This window comes from Zonotrichia albicollis, chromosome 4 (genome assembly GCF_047830755.1).
Source record: "Zonotrichia albicollis isolate bZonAlb1 chromosome 4, bZonAlb1.hap1, whole genome shotgun sequence".
Classification (NCBI taxonomy): domain Eukaryota; kingdom Metazoa; phylum Chordata; class Aves; order Passeriformes; family Passerellidae; genus Zonotrichia; species Zonotrichia albicollis.
In genome coordinates, this window is record NC_133822.1 from 33,620,698 (window position 1) to 33,636,673 (window position 15,976).

A 15,976-nucleotide genomic window follows, 5' to 3' on the forward strand; every position below is an offset into this window, starting at 1 on the left:
GAGCGTCCCATTAAGCTGTCTCTCTGTTCTTAGAGAAAACCTGGTTTCTTTTGTCGACTCAGAAGCTATTTTCTTTCCAGCCTATTGTCGTCACAGGCATAGCAGGACTCTTCTGTCATTCATTTCTCTACAGCCCAAGAGATGCCCTGCCCCAGACATCTTCTCATCTGTTCTGTTTCCTTATGAGACAAGACATTTTCCACAAAAGTGGCACTTAACTGCTCTAGCCACGAAACCGAGTCTTAAATGGGTCCCCATGCAGCCACTCAAGGATTCAACCCATTAAACATCTGATCTTCAACCGTGCAAAAGGCACCAGGTCAATTCAGACCAGCTGAAGCCAGGATCCAAAGCAAGCTTTCAGTTTCTCTGCTTTGCTTTTACCCCAGGGAAGTGAAGCTGCTGTACCAGTTTCCTCACATGAATCGCATTTTGCTCTGATTGTCACCAGGACATCTACAGCCAGGACCAGCTTTTTACCTCAAAGTCTCTATTAACATCAGCTGAAAATCTGAATGGGGAAAAATTATATATCCAGGTAGTGTAGGTTTCTCTTGAAGACTCGTTCCTTCTCACAAAACCGTATTTCATCTTCTGGCTGTGCCCAAACCACTAGTCCTGTGGGGCAGGACTTCTTGGTGGTGCATCCCTCTTCCAATAGCTGTGTCCCTGTTTTGTGCCATGTGGATTCTTGGCTGGCGTAGCCGTGTGAGCCAAGGGCTTTCCACAACTCAAGAAATGGTCACTGGCCTCAGCTCGCCCCTGTGCCTGCTCAGGACAAACTTCTACTTCAAAGGTCTTTTGTGCAACAGAAGAAAGCAAGGCTGTGTGCTGCTGCACAAGCCGACTAAATGCCAGTAAGAATTACCAGGTTGGAAAACAGCTCCGCAGGCTCCTGCCTTCTGTTTTCTCCAAAAATTAAAGTGCTCGTTCCTTTCTAGATCCCCCTTTACACAGGTGGAAGGTCTTTCTGACGCCTTTCCTTTAAACTTTGTGTGCAGTGTGTAGGAGATGCTGGTGCTTGGGGGTGGCAGGAGGTGACAGAGTGGCCAGTTTTCAAAACAGCAAAGCCACAGTGACAGTCGCCTTTGGCTCTTCCAGCCCACCAGCAGCAGGCTTAGTCACATCAGCAGCATCAAAGCTGAGCAGCTCTGTAGAGAAAGGGCATTTGTCCTTTCATCTGGAGATTACAGGATCTCTCACAGATCCCAGCAGTCTGTTTTGAAATACTCTTTAAAGAAAGATACCTGTTTGTGGCACCACCTGCCATTTAAAACAGCCTCTCTGCCTTCCAGGTTTCCTTGCAAAACCCTCCCCCAGCCACTTAACTGCGTGTACAGGGACAAAATGATGCTAAAGTTCATTCCCCAGCAAGGACCATTGCCCAGCTTTCACACTGGGCACTGTATTGAGAAAAGCACCCTTCACAAACATGCCAGAAAGCGTGTAACCTATTTGGGTCCACTCCTTCCCTCTGTTACGCTCAGCAGGGAGAGCAGGAAGGCAGAAAGCTGCTATTGGCACCTGGAGGGAAGCCCCACAGAGATAAAAAGCTCTTTGCCTTGCTGTTTCCATTCCATCATGACTTAATTTTTTTGGATGGGGACAGAAAAGATTATAAAGCCATAACCTCTAATCCGCTCCTGAGAGCTCCTTCTCCATCTCTTCCTTCCTCCTCTCTTTCAGCCAGCTCTAATCCTTTATGTCTCTTCTCACAGATAGGAGCTGGACTCTAATCTCAGACGACAGGTTGGTAATTAGAGCAAGAGATTAGCCTGACCCCACATCAAGAAGGTAAAAGGAGAGGAATAATGCAGCACCGTACAAGATCAAACCTTCAACATTCAATGCAAGAACCATCCCCATCTCACTCAGTTTCCCCCGGGCTCCCTTACTCCATGCCCTCTTTTTTGTCCCAGCAGATCAGAGGATTCCTGATTCTTTGTAGTTCCTGTCCATCTCCCCTCTGTTGAGCAAGGACTATGCTTTTCCCGGATTCATTCAGCCCAAAAATGGTCACATTTTCCATTTCCATAGACTTTGACTATGCAGAGACTCAACAGGTCTGTGGCTGCAAAGTGTGGGCAGTAGGGAAAGCACCAATATGGAGGAAGAGGCCCTGCTCAGAGAGCCTGGTGCAATGACATGATGCCTCCCACCAGGAGCTGGGCACCAGGTATGCACACACAGGGCCCTTCTAGTCCAGAAAGATGCAGCCAGGGCACAGCGCAGCAGCAGCAGCAGCAAGTCCTCATCTCTGCTCAGATGCCAGCAGTCATTATCCTATTCTTGTTCTGCTCAGAAGGCATACTGCTCCCATCCCTTGCACATATCCCAACTCAGATGAGAAATGATTCATGCGTCCAGCCCATCCTATCCATCTCTGGATCAGAACTTGTCTCTTGTCCTGTGTCACCAGTATTGAGTGAGGACACAGAAAGCCATCACAGCGCACCAAAACCACCAGGGCAAAGGTGAAATTGGGAGCACCAAGCTTCTTCAGTGTCCCACTCCCTGCAGGTGAACAGGTGTCATGGGGAGCCGCTGCAGCTGAGGCTCAGGCATCACCAGCCAACAGCCTGCAGGCACCAGGAGGTGTTGGGATAGAGGTGGCAGTGGAGGGATCGAAATCTGCTGGGGAGAAAGCAAAGTGAGGTCAGAGGGCAGTTTTTACACCAGCACACAGCTAGAAGATGGGAGGCCTCTCCCTCACGCCCCATTCCACATCAGGTGCGCACCCTGCACCACAGAGCTCAGGACTGTTTGCTCACTCTAAGGTGTCTTTTCTCAGCAAAGCCTCCCTCTGATACCCAAATCCAGCTCTAGCCCATGGAGCCCAAGCCCACAGCTCACCCTGATCAGAGGCAGGGAGATGGGCACTGCACCAGCTCCTGCTACACGGTTCTGCTGATGCTCTTTTCATCACCTAGCTGCTTCCCACCCCTCCTATCTCCAGCTAGGATCTTCCTACTCATGCTCTGCAAATAACAACTTTAGGTTTGTTCACTCAAAGAGGAGAAGGTAAATCAAAGAACAGTTTTGTTTGCAGTCAGCCTGAAGTAAACCTTTTTCTTTTTTCCCTTCAGTTTTCTCAGCAAAGCATAAAATGAAAAAAACAAGCAGAATTTCCTTCCTTGAGTTTAAAAGAACATTTCTGTTCCTGTCCCTAAGGTAAAAGGTTAGCTTGTTCAGTCTCAAAATGGGAAATAAACAGCAATACTTTTGGCTTAGGCACTGTCCAAATAAAATGTTTTAAATGCTTCATTTCTTTCCACTCACCCAAAAAGGTTTGCAACGTTTATAACCGTTCACAAATAGCTTAATGCTGGGGTGCCCCTCACCCAATAAGACATGTGACTGTAAGGTTCCTGTCCCTCCCTCTAGCCCTCCTGCACCCCATTGGGCTGCCTCCCCCTCCCAGCCTGTTGTCTGAGGGCTCACTCAGCAGCAACACCCAGAGCACTCATGCCCCATACCTTGAAGGATCCTCCTGGGGCGAGAAGGGGCCACTGAGCTCAATGACATTGAGTTTGTTCTCAAACACACCATAGCTGAGGGTGACCTACAAAGTAGCAGTGAGAAAAGAGTAGAGAGAATGAGATGAGTTCAGGAGCAAGGAATTTGCTGTGGATGACAAAAACTCCCATTCTAGTTCTTTCTCTGCCGGCTTAGCCTCTGCCTTCCACATCTCTCCTGTTTTCCTTCCCATGATGGTCCACCCTACTAGTCCTTTGCAAGGCAGAGAGAGTGCCATGTCAAAGGCCCTCTCCCAATCAATCATCATTTCTGCTTGTCCTTGTGCTACGTTCTCCCAGGGATGCCCTCAATCCTCCCATCACTCCCCCCTACATGTGCTCCCCACCACTGATCCCAGGGCACTGTGACTGGCAGCTGTGCTGCAGGCAACATCTGCTCCTTATTTCAAAGATGCATTTGTCAGGAAAGCCTCCCCAGAAGAGCAGATGATTGATCTAATGCACATCAGTGCCATCAGTGGAACATCGTGCCTGTAAGCTTCCTGCCACTCCTCCTTCCTCACACACATCCCTCTTGCTTCCCTTCCCCTCCTCACCTGCTGCATGAGCTGAGAGCTGGGGATGAGCTGCAGGTTCTCCAGGTGGGAGTGGAAGAGTGCATTGGGAATCAGCTGCCCACCGACTTTGCACTCGATGATGTAACCCACAGTGCAGTCATCCGGCAGGCGGATGAGCTCCGAAGTGCTCAGGAAGTTCCTGCCACTGGAAGAGAGTAGGGCTGCATGGGTTAGGAAAAGGGTAGGGGCAGATGTAGGCATCCACTTGGGCAGGAGATTACTGAAAACCAGAGTAAATCCTGTAACCAGGCAAGAAATCCCTGAGTTCCAGCTGTACATACTCGGGAACAGGCTTGCTCTTTCACCATTCCCAGCCATGCTGTCCCTGATGCATGATCCACGTCCTTGGTAAGCTGATGCAGAGAGCTGACAGACTTCACTGAGTCATTTCTCCACATGTTTGGTGAAGTGCACTGAGCCCCTGGGGGTCAGACAGGCCACCACAAGAGAAACAGTGGGAGCACACGGCAAGGTCCAGGGGGAAGTGAAAACAGGACACGCAGCTTGGATAAGCCATCTACACCACATACTTGGCCACCTTCTGATGACAGACTATAACCAATTTTAAGGCTTCGGGAACTGGAATTATTTACACAGTGTGAGGCACTGTCTACTACAACAACTCCCAGCAAACTGAAATGTGTTTTAAGCATTTTAAAAACAGTAGTGGCAGATTTTATGCCAGGTCAGGCATTGTCTATCTGTGCCACTTTCACTTTACCCTAGATCACAGATCATCCTGCTGACTGGGTCTACCATAAAATACCTATTATGGGATTTGGCTAAATCAGCCACCTGGTGTGGATCAGATCTGTTCTTCTGGGTACGCTCAGATCTGGTTAAGGCACAGCCAATGCCCACCAGTGTACGTGCCTGGGGTATAACCTAGGGCATCACCTTGATCTAGGCAGGGATAACACCTTGGGACCTACCTCTGTTCTCCATGCATCAAGCTGAGGAAATGACAGTGGACACCTGAGAAGCCAAAGAAGGTTTAGGGTGAGGGAACATAAAATTAGCTCAGGAGGGAGGTATGGAATCTGGAAAGAGGAAGATGAAGGGGAGATGAGATAGGCAGATGGGAAAAGAGTCACACAAAGCTGAAAGGGATGGGAAGGAGTGTGAGGAATAACCAAGAGCCTTAAGGAGATGGGGAGAGAGGAGTACATCATCCTGTGACCATGTTTACTGATGTGCCTGCTCTTGCCAGTTTTCAGTGAGTTGGCAGACCCACCCACTACATCCTTCCTCCAGTCTCACATCTTGCAGACGTGCAGCACGCGGCACTCTGCACCTTTGCAAACACCACATGCACAAATCCAGGGCTGACACTGCCAGGAATTAATGTGCAGCCACGTTGCTCATCCCCAAAGGCTCCCACACTCCCCAGCTCACCTGGCCCAGGGCACCATCTTCCTTGCCAGCTTGCGGCTGATGCAGAACCCAGCCCCTCCCGTGGCGAACCAGAAGCGCACAGATTTCTGGAGAGAAACACCAGAGAAAATCAATGGCAGAGGCTCAGAAAATACCACACTCCCAGAGGTGGGGATGCTGGAAACCCAGCTTTGATGTCAGGACAAACACAGCCCTATTGTCACCCCAGCCCCCTGACTGCTGCCCAGAGGAAGGACTTTCTTGCAGTACAGCATGGATTTTCACTTCCTCATAACTAGAACAGCCAGTTGCTCCTGCTGGCAGCAACAGGTGGGGTGCCTAGGGCAGGCTTTTGTCCTGCCAGACATGTACCCAAAGGCAGAGCAGCAACGTGGGACTCTGCCCCTTGGATGATCAAATTTAGCCAACACCTTACAGCCATGTATAGACAAGATGGCAAGTCTTCAGCTGTTGTCATTCCTCTTGGGCCCTGTTTCTCCTTGCAATAGTGTGCTGGTTTTGGCTGGAGTAGAGTTAACTTTTTCATAGTGGCTGGTGTGGGGTTGCGTTTTGGATTTGTGCTGAATGCAGCGCTGACAATACAGAGATGTTTTTGTTATTGCTAAGCAGGGTTTACACAACAGCCAAGGTCTTTTTTGCTTTCCTACTGCCACACTGGTGAGGAAACTGGGTGTGCAAGGGAGGTTGTGAGGAGACACTGCCAGGACAGGTAACCCCAGCTGACCAAAGGGATTTTCCAGCCCATATGACACCATGCTTAGTCTATAAAGTGTGGGGAGGAGGAGGAAGGGGAGGGACATTTGGAGTGATGGTGTTTGTCTTCCCAAGTCACCATTACACATGATGGGGCCCTGCTGTCCTGGAGGTGGCCAAGCACCTGCCTGCCTGTGGGAAGCAGTGACTTAATTCCTTGTTTTACTTTGCTTATGTACATGGCTTTTGCTTTCCCTGTCTTTATCTCAACCCACGAGTTTTCTACCTTTTGCCCTTTCAATTCTCTCCCCACTCCCCCTGGTGGGAGAGTGAGCAAACAGCTGCGTAGGGCTTGGCTGCTGGCTGGGGTTAAACCATGACAAATGTGAGCCAGAGCACCAAAACACCCCACTGCCCCCAGTCCACCTCACTGCCCCAGGCTGTACCGTCTGGTTGTTTGGCAGTGTTTCAGAGGCCCAGATGGGTCGGTTCAGGCTGGGTTTGCCCAGGTAAACATCCCGTGTCTCCGCATAGGAGGACAAGAGCTTCAGGAGTGCCCCAGGGTTCAGGTAGTTGTCATCATCCAAGTGGCAAAACCAGCTGGGAGTGACAGGAAGACACAAGAAGTTTGCAGTAAGGAGGGTGCCTCTTGCCCTCGGGGGTCCCTCCACAGCAGCCCTGCCCCACCTCAGGCCGCTGGCCAGGAAGGCGTCGAACTCTGCAGCCATCTTGCAGGACAGGGCCAGGTGGCTGTGCTCGGCAGAGCAGTTGGTGAAGATCACACGGCCACCTGCCAGAGGAGGGAAAACTCAGAGCCAGCCCACTTTGCATGGTCACAGGGAGGACATCTGGGCAGAAGGGAAGGGGTTTGTTCACAGTCAGTGTCCTCATGCCCCCCCAAAAGGCATCCAAGCCCATGGAGACAGGGGTTCCACTCCTCCCCCTACCAGGAGATGAAACATGGACAGAGCCAAGCAATTTGGCCAAGACTAGAATGCCTGCCATCCACACTTCCACCCTGCCCACTGCCAACCATGATGCAGAGATTGAGGGGCTCTGTCATGTGCCACTTCTACCCAAGGATGCTTTAAAGCAGACAGCACCCTGCCTCCAGCTGGCTGTATGCCCTGTATGCCCTGGCTGTAAGCCAGCTACACCAAACTATCACCATCACAGGACACAGCAAGGGGCCTGTTTCATTGGGCAGGGCTGGTGCAGGACAGCCAACCCTCACACCATGCTCCCCTCAAGGCCAGGACAGCTCAGGGGCTGAAGGTGGATAGGTCATTACCCATTCTCCTTTTCAAGGCATCATCTTCTTCATCAGTGAAGATGTAGGTCTGGGGAAACAAGGCAAAGAGATTACTCTCGGGGATGGAGCTGGTGCTGTTCCTGGCTGCCCACTTCTTCCTCCCACAGCTGGACACACTTGACATGGTTACCCCCTCCATGCTGTGCTGCTGTACCCACTCCCAGGCAGCAGATGAACAGAAGGATGGCTGTGCTCCCCCTTCCTACAGGGCACAACCATCAGTACTTGTGTGGCTTCGTTTTCACCCCCATTCCCACTGCCTTGGGAACAGGGGACCCATGACACTAAATGAGGGGGCAAGGTAGCCCTGGATTAGGTGTCAGTGGTAGAAAAATTAAGGCATTGTGGTTAAATGATGCTTGGGTTAAAAGAACATCTGCTTGTGTGTGAAGTGTGCACAGCCCCCTGCCACCTTCTGTCCCCTCCTCCTCCTCTTCCTCCACTCCCAGGCTTCTCTAATCCCCCTTGCTGCCATTATGTGGCACAGCTCCCCCTGTTCAGAGCCAGGCGAGGATCAGGGCTGGTGGAGAAAAGCTTTCCTCAGGCAGAAAATGAGCTTTCATTAAATGAAAAAGGAGTCGCGAGCCATAAACAGCCTCCCCACCAGCTGCCCACAGGCTGGTTAAACACAGCACCTGCCCAGGCACAAAGGGAACAAGGCAGGCAGACAGCAGCTCCAGGAGCCATCACTGCTCCCAAAGGCAGGCAGACATGAGTCTCTACATCTCCCACACCCACCCAGCATGTGGGAGATATCCCTATCTGGAGAACATAGCAGGAGAAAAGTTGTGTATGTGAAAATAAGGCAGTGAAGGACCCTCAGAGATACGTGGCACAAGCAGAGACAGCAGGATGGTTTCCTGATCTCAGATGGATGAGCTACAGGCTCGGTGAATTACCCTCTGAGAGCTGAGCTCCAGCAATGGAGCATGCACACATTCCAACCCCACCCCACCAGTAAAGTCTCTTAGTTAACACCACTTTCAAGGGTTTCATGTGACAAGCAGCAATTAGCCAAGTCTCAGGTGAAGGAACTGCTCTGGATCAGGGGACCACATCACAACCTTCAGGCAAGGCAGGGACTGTCAGCAGCACAGGATTTCCCTTGCCAGCATGTCAGAGTTAGAAATTTCCACTATCGCAAATATTTCCAACTTAAGAAAAACAAAATCTGAAGCCATTGAAATTTTCTGACATTTTCAAAAAAAAAAAAAAACCCAAGAAATATTGTTGCTGGAAATTACTTGCTTACAGATATAAAACCAACTTGATATCACATGTCTAACAAACATCACATTTGACTTAAAATAGCAAGATACATCTTTTCCAAATTTTCTACTTGTAAAAATATTCTGAGGTTCCCAGTTTTCTCTTGATGCAACATGAGAAATGTTGGGGGTTTTTTTGCCGACATCCAACACATTCCTGTAGAACCCAAGGATAAAAGTGCACTGTCACCACAGGCAACACCAGACTGTCCAAAATAACTGGGGAAAGGGAAATATGAGTCTGGGCAAGTCCAATTTTTCTGGCACTTTCAAACTCTGATCTCCATGGCACACCTGGCTGTGCTCAAGAAGTGCAAAAGAAGATCACAATAGCAATGCAGCTGCCTCCATTCTCATCTCACCATCCCTCACACACCTGAGGGTGGGAAACCCGGCACAGCAGGTGCTGCCAGAGATGAAGCACAGAAAGTATCTCTCCATTCTGGAGTGGAGAAGATGTCTGTGTAGGAAAGGATGTCTGCTGGACAGCAGCGCAAGCAGTGATAAGGAGCCACTGTGTCAAACAGCTTTTTCTGGCAGCTCTTCATGAACAGAAGAGCCCAGGCAATGGATAAATGCTAGACTTTGAGACCTCCTCACCCCAAATTAGGGAAATAGCCTAGCAATAAAAAAGTAGCACAAAGTAATAAAGATGTGGAACCTGACAATCCAGGGCCATGTTCATCGCCTAAGCTCCCAGGGTATCCTTCCTCTATGAACGCACCCTCTCCAAAATGCAAACACATCAACAGGATTACTGTTGTGTCCTGCACAGAGAACAGATTCAAAATCTGGGGTGCATTCACATCACTGAAAATCTGAAAGCCAGTTCAGGATGGGCCATTCAAAGGTTTCATTCCCACTGGCTGGGTGTGTGGGCTTCTAAATGGAGGGGAAGTGCTAGAAACAGCTCACATTACCAAGCCACACCAGAAAGCTGGACTCCTCTCCATCAAAACTACTGGGGCCAGGAGTGTAAGTCACTCCAAGATTCTGTCCAGCTAAACAATCATCAGAACCCCCACTCCTATTTAGATTAAGCTTTTGCTGAGGAAAAGGCCTTTCACTAAAATGGCTTTCACATCAATCTCCAGTGGGAAGTTTGTCATGGATCAGTTCTCAGGAGGCAGAGAATGGTCCAGCAAAGAGCGCCCATCTCACACTTCCCCATCTCTCACCAACTGCATGTCTTCAGATTAAACTTCAGAGCAGTTTCAGAGACAATCTCTCTCTTATTCTCTACCCCAACAGAGTCCAACACAGAGGATTTTAATTCAGCTCCCATACAGTCTGTCCTTGCCATCAAAACCACAGCTGTTCCTGCCTCCTGTTACAGTCACCTAAGCCTGACCTGGGAGGTCTGGGTTGCTTCCTCCAGGAGGAAACCATGCAGGTATCCTGCTCTGAAGCCAAGCTTGGAATCAGCAACACAGCCAGCTGCTAAAATTTCCCTGCTGGCCACTGGTGGAGAAACACTCGCTGAAGTGGTCTCAAGCCATGACTGAGGGCAAGTGAGACAGTAAGAAGCTGGATCAGCCCTAGGAGAAGGCAGCCTCTGCACATCAGGACCTCTGAGACCTGAATTTCTCCAGGACTGGTTCCTAAAGCCTATGTCTCTCCATAAGGACTCAATAACAGGAGGTCTGGTGTACTATTCCTGTCTCCATAACAACTGAATGTCCTTTGCAAACTGAAAGCTGTCCTTTTTTTTGCTAAGTGAGGCTTTCTATCTTGTCAAATTTTCAAAACTAACCATTTCCTGGAAACTTAAAAAAACCCTTAAACAGGAATATATTTAAAAAAATGTTTTTGACTTTCATGTACTTCTCTTTACCTCCCTTTCTGCTCCCACTCCCCTTCCCTCAAAGTCATTTTGTAAAAAAAAAAGAAGAAAAACACAGAAAATTGATGAGGAAGAAGGAAAATATCAAGCTTCCAACAAAAATTGGTAACACTGAAAAAACTCTGTTTTAAAATGAGTGACACTCCCATTCTACGCCTTCCTTCCTATTTCTCTGCTCAGTCTGTGTAGCTTTCCAGAGGCTGGCAGCAGCACGGAAAATTCAACACCTCTTCCAAGGTTTGGACACCACTTGCATTCTAGAGGGGATCAGATGAGTCTGGGGAGCTAGTATCTAATTCCTGTCATCAGCAGAACAGCGAGGCACTGATTTGTCAAACAAAGGAGGGACAGGTGAATTGCTCCCTAACAACCCACTGGCAAGGCCCCACGAGCAATATCCTACTGCCAGTGCAGGCACGTGGTTGGGTTTGGCTTCTCCAAGGAGCTGCTGGGCTGGAGCCGGCTGGAGAGGAGAAGTGCCTCTGCAGGAGGAAGCAGGGCATCTCAGACACCGAGAGGGACACGCAGCCACGAGAGGAAGCGTGCTCAAAATAGGACTTGGCTTCCTGTGACGACCACAGCGGGCCAGACAGTTGCAGCACCACGAAGTGGAAAACCACCCTTACCCAGCAAACCCTGCACTGCTTCAGGCACTCTCCTACCCAGCATCTCCACCCCCATCCCCCTTTTTCACTGGGGCCTGGATTTGCCTTATAGGCACCCATCACACACAGTCAGAGGGAAAAAAAAAACCCTTCAGGGCAGCCATAGGATTTCTTCTTTCCTGAGAAGCAGCTCTGCGAGGGAGGGAGCAAAGCACGGCACCTCTGGGGAGTGCTCCTGCCCACCAGTGAGCCAGCCTGCACAGCACCACTAATGTGGTGCCCCGCACCAGTTTCTCTAGCAGGAAGGAAACTCTCCAAACTCTTTGAGCAAAGGATGGAAACATTGGGCCCCCAGTTTAAAAAAAGAAAAAAGAAATAGTCAAAAATACACCCACATCACTTCAAGATCATGCACATGAAGGCATCTGCCCAAGAAGGGAAAGTATGGACTGTGCTGATGTGCTGGGGGATGAACAGGGCTCACTACAGGAGGTCCTCCAGGAGCCTGCCTGCCTTGTTCTCTTGCCCACTACAGTGCACCCTTCCAGGGCAATGGGTGCCCAGGCAGAGTGTAGGCATCCTGACAAACGGCCTGGGGAACCGGTCAGCTCCAAACCCAACAAACCCATGGCACCAGGAGAAATGGAAAGCCACCATTTTGTACAGACACAGGCTGGTCTGTGCATTCAGTCTGGCATGGCATCTTCACCAGCCTTTCCCTGTTTCATCAGCTACTGGTGAAACATTTTGCTGAATAGCATCTCCCTTTGAATGTGAAGTGAGAAATAAGAGAAAATGAGGCAAAGCACTGAGGGGCACCATGATGCCCAGCTTCCCCTTCTTCTGGCTTTTATCCCCTTGCCCTGACACCCCTGCCCCATTACTAACACCTTCTCTCTAGTCAGAATCCACACACTCACCTGTTTGTTGGCCTGGGATATCCACGTGTCCAGGAGCAGCTCCATCCTGCTCTGGTGAAACCTCTTGGTTGTCTTCACAGCTATGAAAATGTCCCCAAGCGTCAGGCTTCCCTCACTCCTGTATCCCTCCGGAGGATGGAGTCTGAGGTCCGTCTGCCCCCTGCCACCGGCTCCCTCTGGGCTCCCTTGGCTCTGTTGCTCTGGCTTCTCCAACATCCCCTCCCCGATCCCTGGGTACTGAGCCGCCTCCCGAGCCCCACGGTGCCGCATGGAGAGGAGGGCCACGCTGGCAAGGACGACTGCGGCTCCAGAGACACCGCGGAGGAGCCGACGGCCCATGGCTCCCGAACCGATCCTGCCGCAGCCCGTATCCTCCCGAACGGGGACAAGCTCTGCTGCACCTCCACGTGACGCTGCCTGCTCCTCTCGAAGCCTCCGAGGGGGCAAGATTTGTCAAGAGCAGGGTCTGAACGGACGTGGTCGAGGAACAGGGTGGGCAAAGACCAGGAAGCCAAAGAGTCAGCAGAGCCGAAGGATCCCGCTGAAGCAGGGGGGGTTTTCACAGACTGCGGAGAGCTCAGTGCCCCAGCGAGGCAGGGACACACGGCTGGAAGACACTCCGAGATGACAGCACGTGGCTGGCACAGCCTGCCAGGAGGAAAGCGAGCATCCCTGCTTCCGAGGGAGAGGCTGCGTGTCCCAGGCTGGGTGTTGAGGGGGCGGCAAAGGAGATCAGAGCCATGAGGGGGAAGCCCGGACCGAAGGCATCAGAAGACACCAGAGCACGGGGGCGAGCCGGCAGCAGGCGGGCGGAGGGACGCGGTGCAGTGTGCGGCGGGGCTGATCGCCACCTGCTGCCCCCCGCAGCCCCTGGCCCTGCCAGCCCCTGTTCCTGCCAGCCCCTGCTCCGCCTCCGGGCACGGGGCGGGGCGGCGGCCCCGGGGAGGAAGAATGGAGCGGGGGGAGGCCCGCGTCTGACAGCGGGCTTGCCTCAGCAGGGCAGCCCCGCTCTGGGACACCTACGAGGTGACAAACGGCAACAGGAGGACAAACCTGTTGCCTGACTTATTTCCCCGCTTCTCTGTGACAGCTCGGCCCGATCTCTGCAGGCATGTTCATCCCTCTGCTCTTGAGAGAGGATGGGGACGGTGACACTGATGTGGGCTCTGGTGAAGTTAAGGTGCGAGGTCCTCTGTGGTTCTTGCAAAGAGCGATTTTTCCCCAGGAATTCCCTTAGCCCCAAACTTTTCCTATGGATACAGGTCTGAGTTTGCTGCTCCTGCCTTTCAGTCCCAGCTTGCCTCCCAAAGCAGGATCGTATATTCCCTGCTGTCCCTCCTGCCACCACACCCCAGACTCTCAAGCTGGGGTGTGACCCTCACTTCTGACACCCATCTCCCTAAACCATGACTCTGCTCCAGAAGGTCCCTTTTTCTCTGCCTCCAGCCCTGCAACCCCCACTAGGATATCCAAGGACATTCTGCTGCCCAGGTGGCTGCAGAACCAGTGACATTCACAGGAAGAGGTGCACCAGCAACCAAAAGCATGAGGAAGGGCGTACTGCCTCCCTTCCAGCTGTAGAATCACAGAAGGACTTGGGTTGGAAGGAACCTTAAAGATCATCCAGTTCCAAGCCCACTGCCATGGGCAGGGACACCTTCCCTACATCAGGTTGTTCAGAGCCCCATCCAACCTGGCCTTGAACACTTCTGGGGGAGCACAGGGTGGGGGCAGGGGGTGCAGTGTCACTGCTGAGTTTATATCCCACCCAGGTCCTTGCCCCCTGCAAGGACTGCAGCCCCTGCAGGGCTGAGCTCATCCATTTCTCCCTTGTGGTTTTCGTGCTATCCAAGATGTTGCTTTCCTTTCCCAGGGAAAGGAAAGGGAATGTCCACTATCTCTGGAAAACCTCAGAGACCTGCAGGCACAACAGCAAAGTGGCACCTCCAGCTCCCTCCTCATCCCCCACCTTCACCACTGGTCTCCCCTGAGCCACCTTCACTTCAGCCCTCTGGGTGCCAGCAAGGGACAGGGATATCAGAGGATAGAGACAAGGACAGAGACCACCAGGGAAGGTAAATTTTGGGGTGAGTGCCACAGATTGCTGCATGCTTTTGCTGGTTCAGTTAGACATGGGGTAGGTGACCATGCAGTCCCCTTCACACTACCTGCAGGCCACTTTACAGAGCAGCCAGAGAGATCCAGAGAGACCACCAGCCCAGGAGGGGGGATGATATCCATGCTCCCATCTCAGCTTCCCTGTGCTGTGAGCGTGGGGCAGCTCGGGAGGGGAGGGGAGTGCTCTACATAAGCTGCTGAAATCAGAGCGCCTCCTCAGGGAGCTACAAGCTGTGGGCATCCAATCTCAGCATGGCAAAAAAATAAAAATAAAAAGTAATAAGTTGGGGCCCAGGAGAATTGGCGGGGGTGTGGAATGGCTCCATGTGGAGAAGGACACCCCACCCCATGCACATGTCAGATCATGGGACCTTAGACCAGAGGGGTGGGCAGCCTGCCAGGGTCCCTCTGTGCCACACTCCCACCGTGTGTCCAGCCACCGGCACTTCCCAGGCACACAGGGAAGATCTCCCTGCAGGGCTAAACCCATGTGCTCAGTTTCTCCACATCTCAGACATACTTTCACTCTGCCCCTGTTCCTGGCTATGGCTTTTTACTTTTGCAAGGAAGAAACCACTGAATCCACTTCTCTTCCCTCCTCTCCTGTATTTCTCTAAGTCTCAAAGACTCCTGCCTTCCCCTGAAGCAAGAACATCTCCAGAGCATCTCCCATATCCCTTTGGAGAGTCCCTGCAGGTTTTATTTTTAGATCCCTTTGAATACTGATGCTTTCTTACACTGATTTGGGGCACGGGGGGAGTCATTCACCTTCAGGCCTTACATTACTGCAGGGATGTGAACCTGGTGTGAATTGGATTGCTCACATGGCTGGCCAATGCTCCTGAACCAGAAATTAAGCTCCCTGAGTGCTCCAGCCACAGGCCAGCAGCCTCAGGCACCTGTAAAGGAAGCTTCTGTAGCTCCAAGGCATCCTGCAGCACCTTGCAGCTCTGGCTTAGGAGATCGTTTGGGAGGCACAGGTGGGGCACAGGCAGGGCCCCTTAGTGATGGCCCCAGAAGGCATTACAAATACAATTCAAAGCTGCCTCATACAGACCATGGTGCCAGGAAACTCTGCTGGGGCAGGGGGCCGCTGTGGACTTCCCAGGGTGACACATGTGCCACTTCAACAATCCCCTCCCCGGAGAGAGAAATCTTGCTCTCAGTGACTCTTTACAGGGGTTTGCACAAGGCTGTTACAGCTGGTAATTGGTGCCCAGGGGTGCTAATTGCATTGTACCTGTTATCTAACCTGTGACTCATTCCTCCAAGCAGGCAGCCACCCACCTAGGAGGTAGAAAAGGTGGGCTGGAGTGTGCAGGGCAGAGAGGGTCATTTATGTTTGCCTTGGAGCCCTCTGCTCCACTTCTCACCCATGTCCAGAACAGGTTAAGGCTGGATTTTTAAAGCCTCAGGGGAGAGAGGCTGGATGGAGAGCCTGGAAGAAGCCTGGGAGCAGGGGAGGCAGTGCTGCTGCTGCCTGGCTAGCTGGGCAGTGCCAGCCTGCCTCCCACAGCCTCCCTTTGCCTCCCTTTCCCCATGGCTGAGAGCACTGATGGCCCAGGGAAGTGCTGGGGGATGTGATTCTTTGGGAGGGCAGCAAGGGCTGAGCTGGGTAAGCACAGCCTGACTACCCAGGGTGGAGGGGCTGCTTTCAACCCCCTTCAGCCCTGCCCATAGGGCTGGGGCTGGTTCCCAGTGCCAGCAGGGACAAGTCTGAAGCCCTGTG

General features: G+C 51.9%; 1 protein-coding gene across 2 annotated transcripts; it reads right to left on the reverse strand.

The window, feature by feature from the left end:
- Positions 1–1,937: 1,937 nt before the first annotated feature.
- On the reverse strand, positions 1,938–13,024 carry MFNG (MFNG O-fucosylpeptide 3-beta-N-acetylglucosaminyltransferase). 2 transcript variants are annotated; one of them, XM_005488584.4, is made up of 8 exons: positions 12,130–13,021; positions 7,473–7,521; positions 6,869–6,971; positions 6,628–6,781; positions 5,489–5,574; positions 4,073–4,238; positions 3,477–3,562; positions 1,938–2,631 (listed from the first exon to the last, which is right to left on the reverse strand). In XM_005488584.4, the coding sequence occupies exons 1-8, from the start codon at positions 12,466–12,468 to the stop codon at positions 2,565–2,567; spliced, it is 1,050 nt and encodes a 349-aa protein (XP_005488641.1). In that variant the 5' UTR covers positions 12,469–13,021; the 3' UTR covers positions 1,938–2,564. The 2 variants fall into 2 exon arrangements, with proteins under 2 accessions (XP_005488641.1, XP_026650379.2); XM_026794578.2 differs by having other exon boundaries at positions 6,628–6,971; positions 12,130–13,024.
- Positions 13,025–15,976: the final 2,952 nt, after the last annotated feature.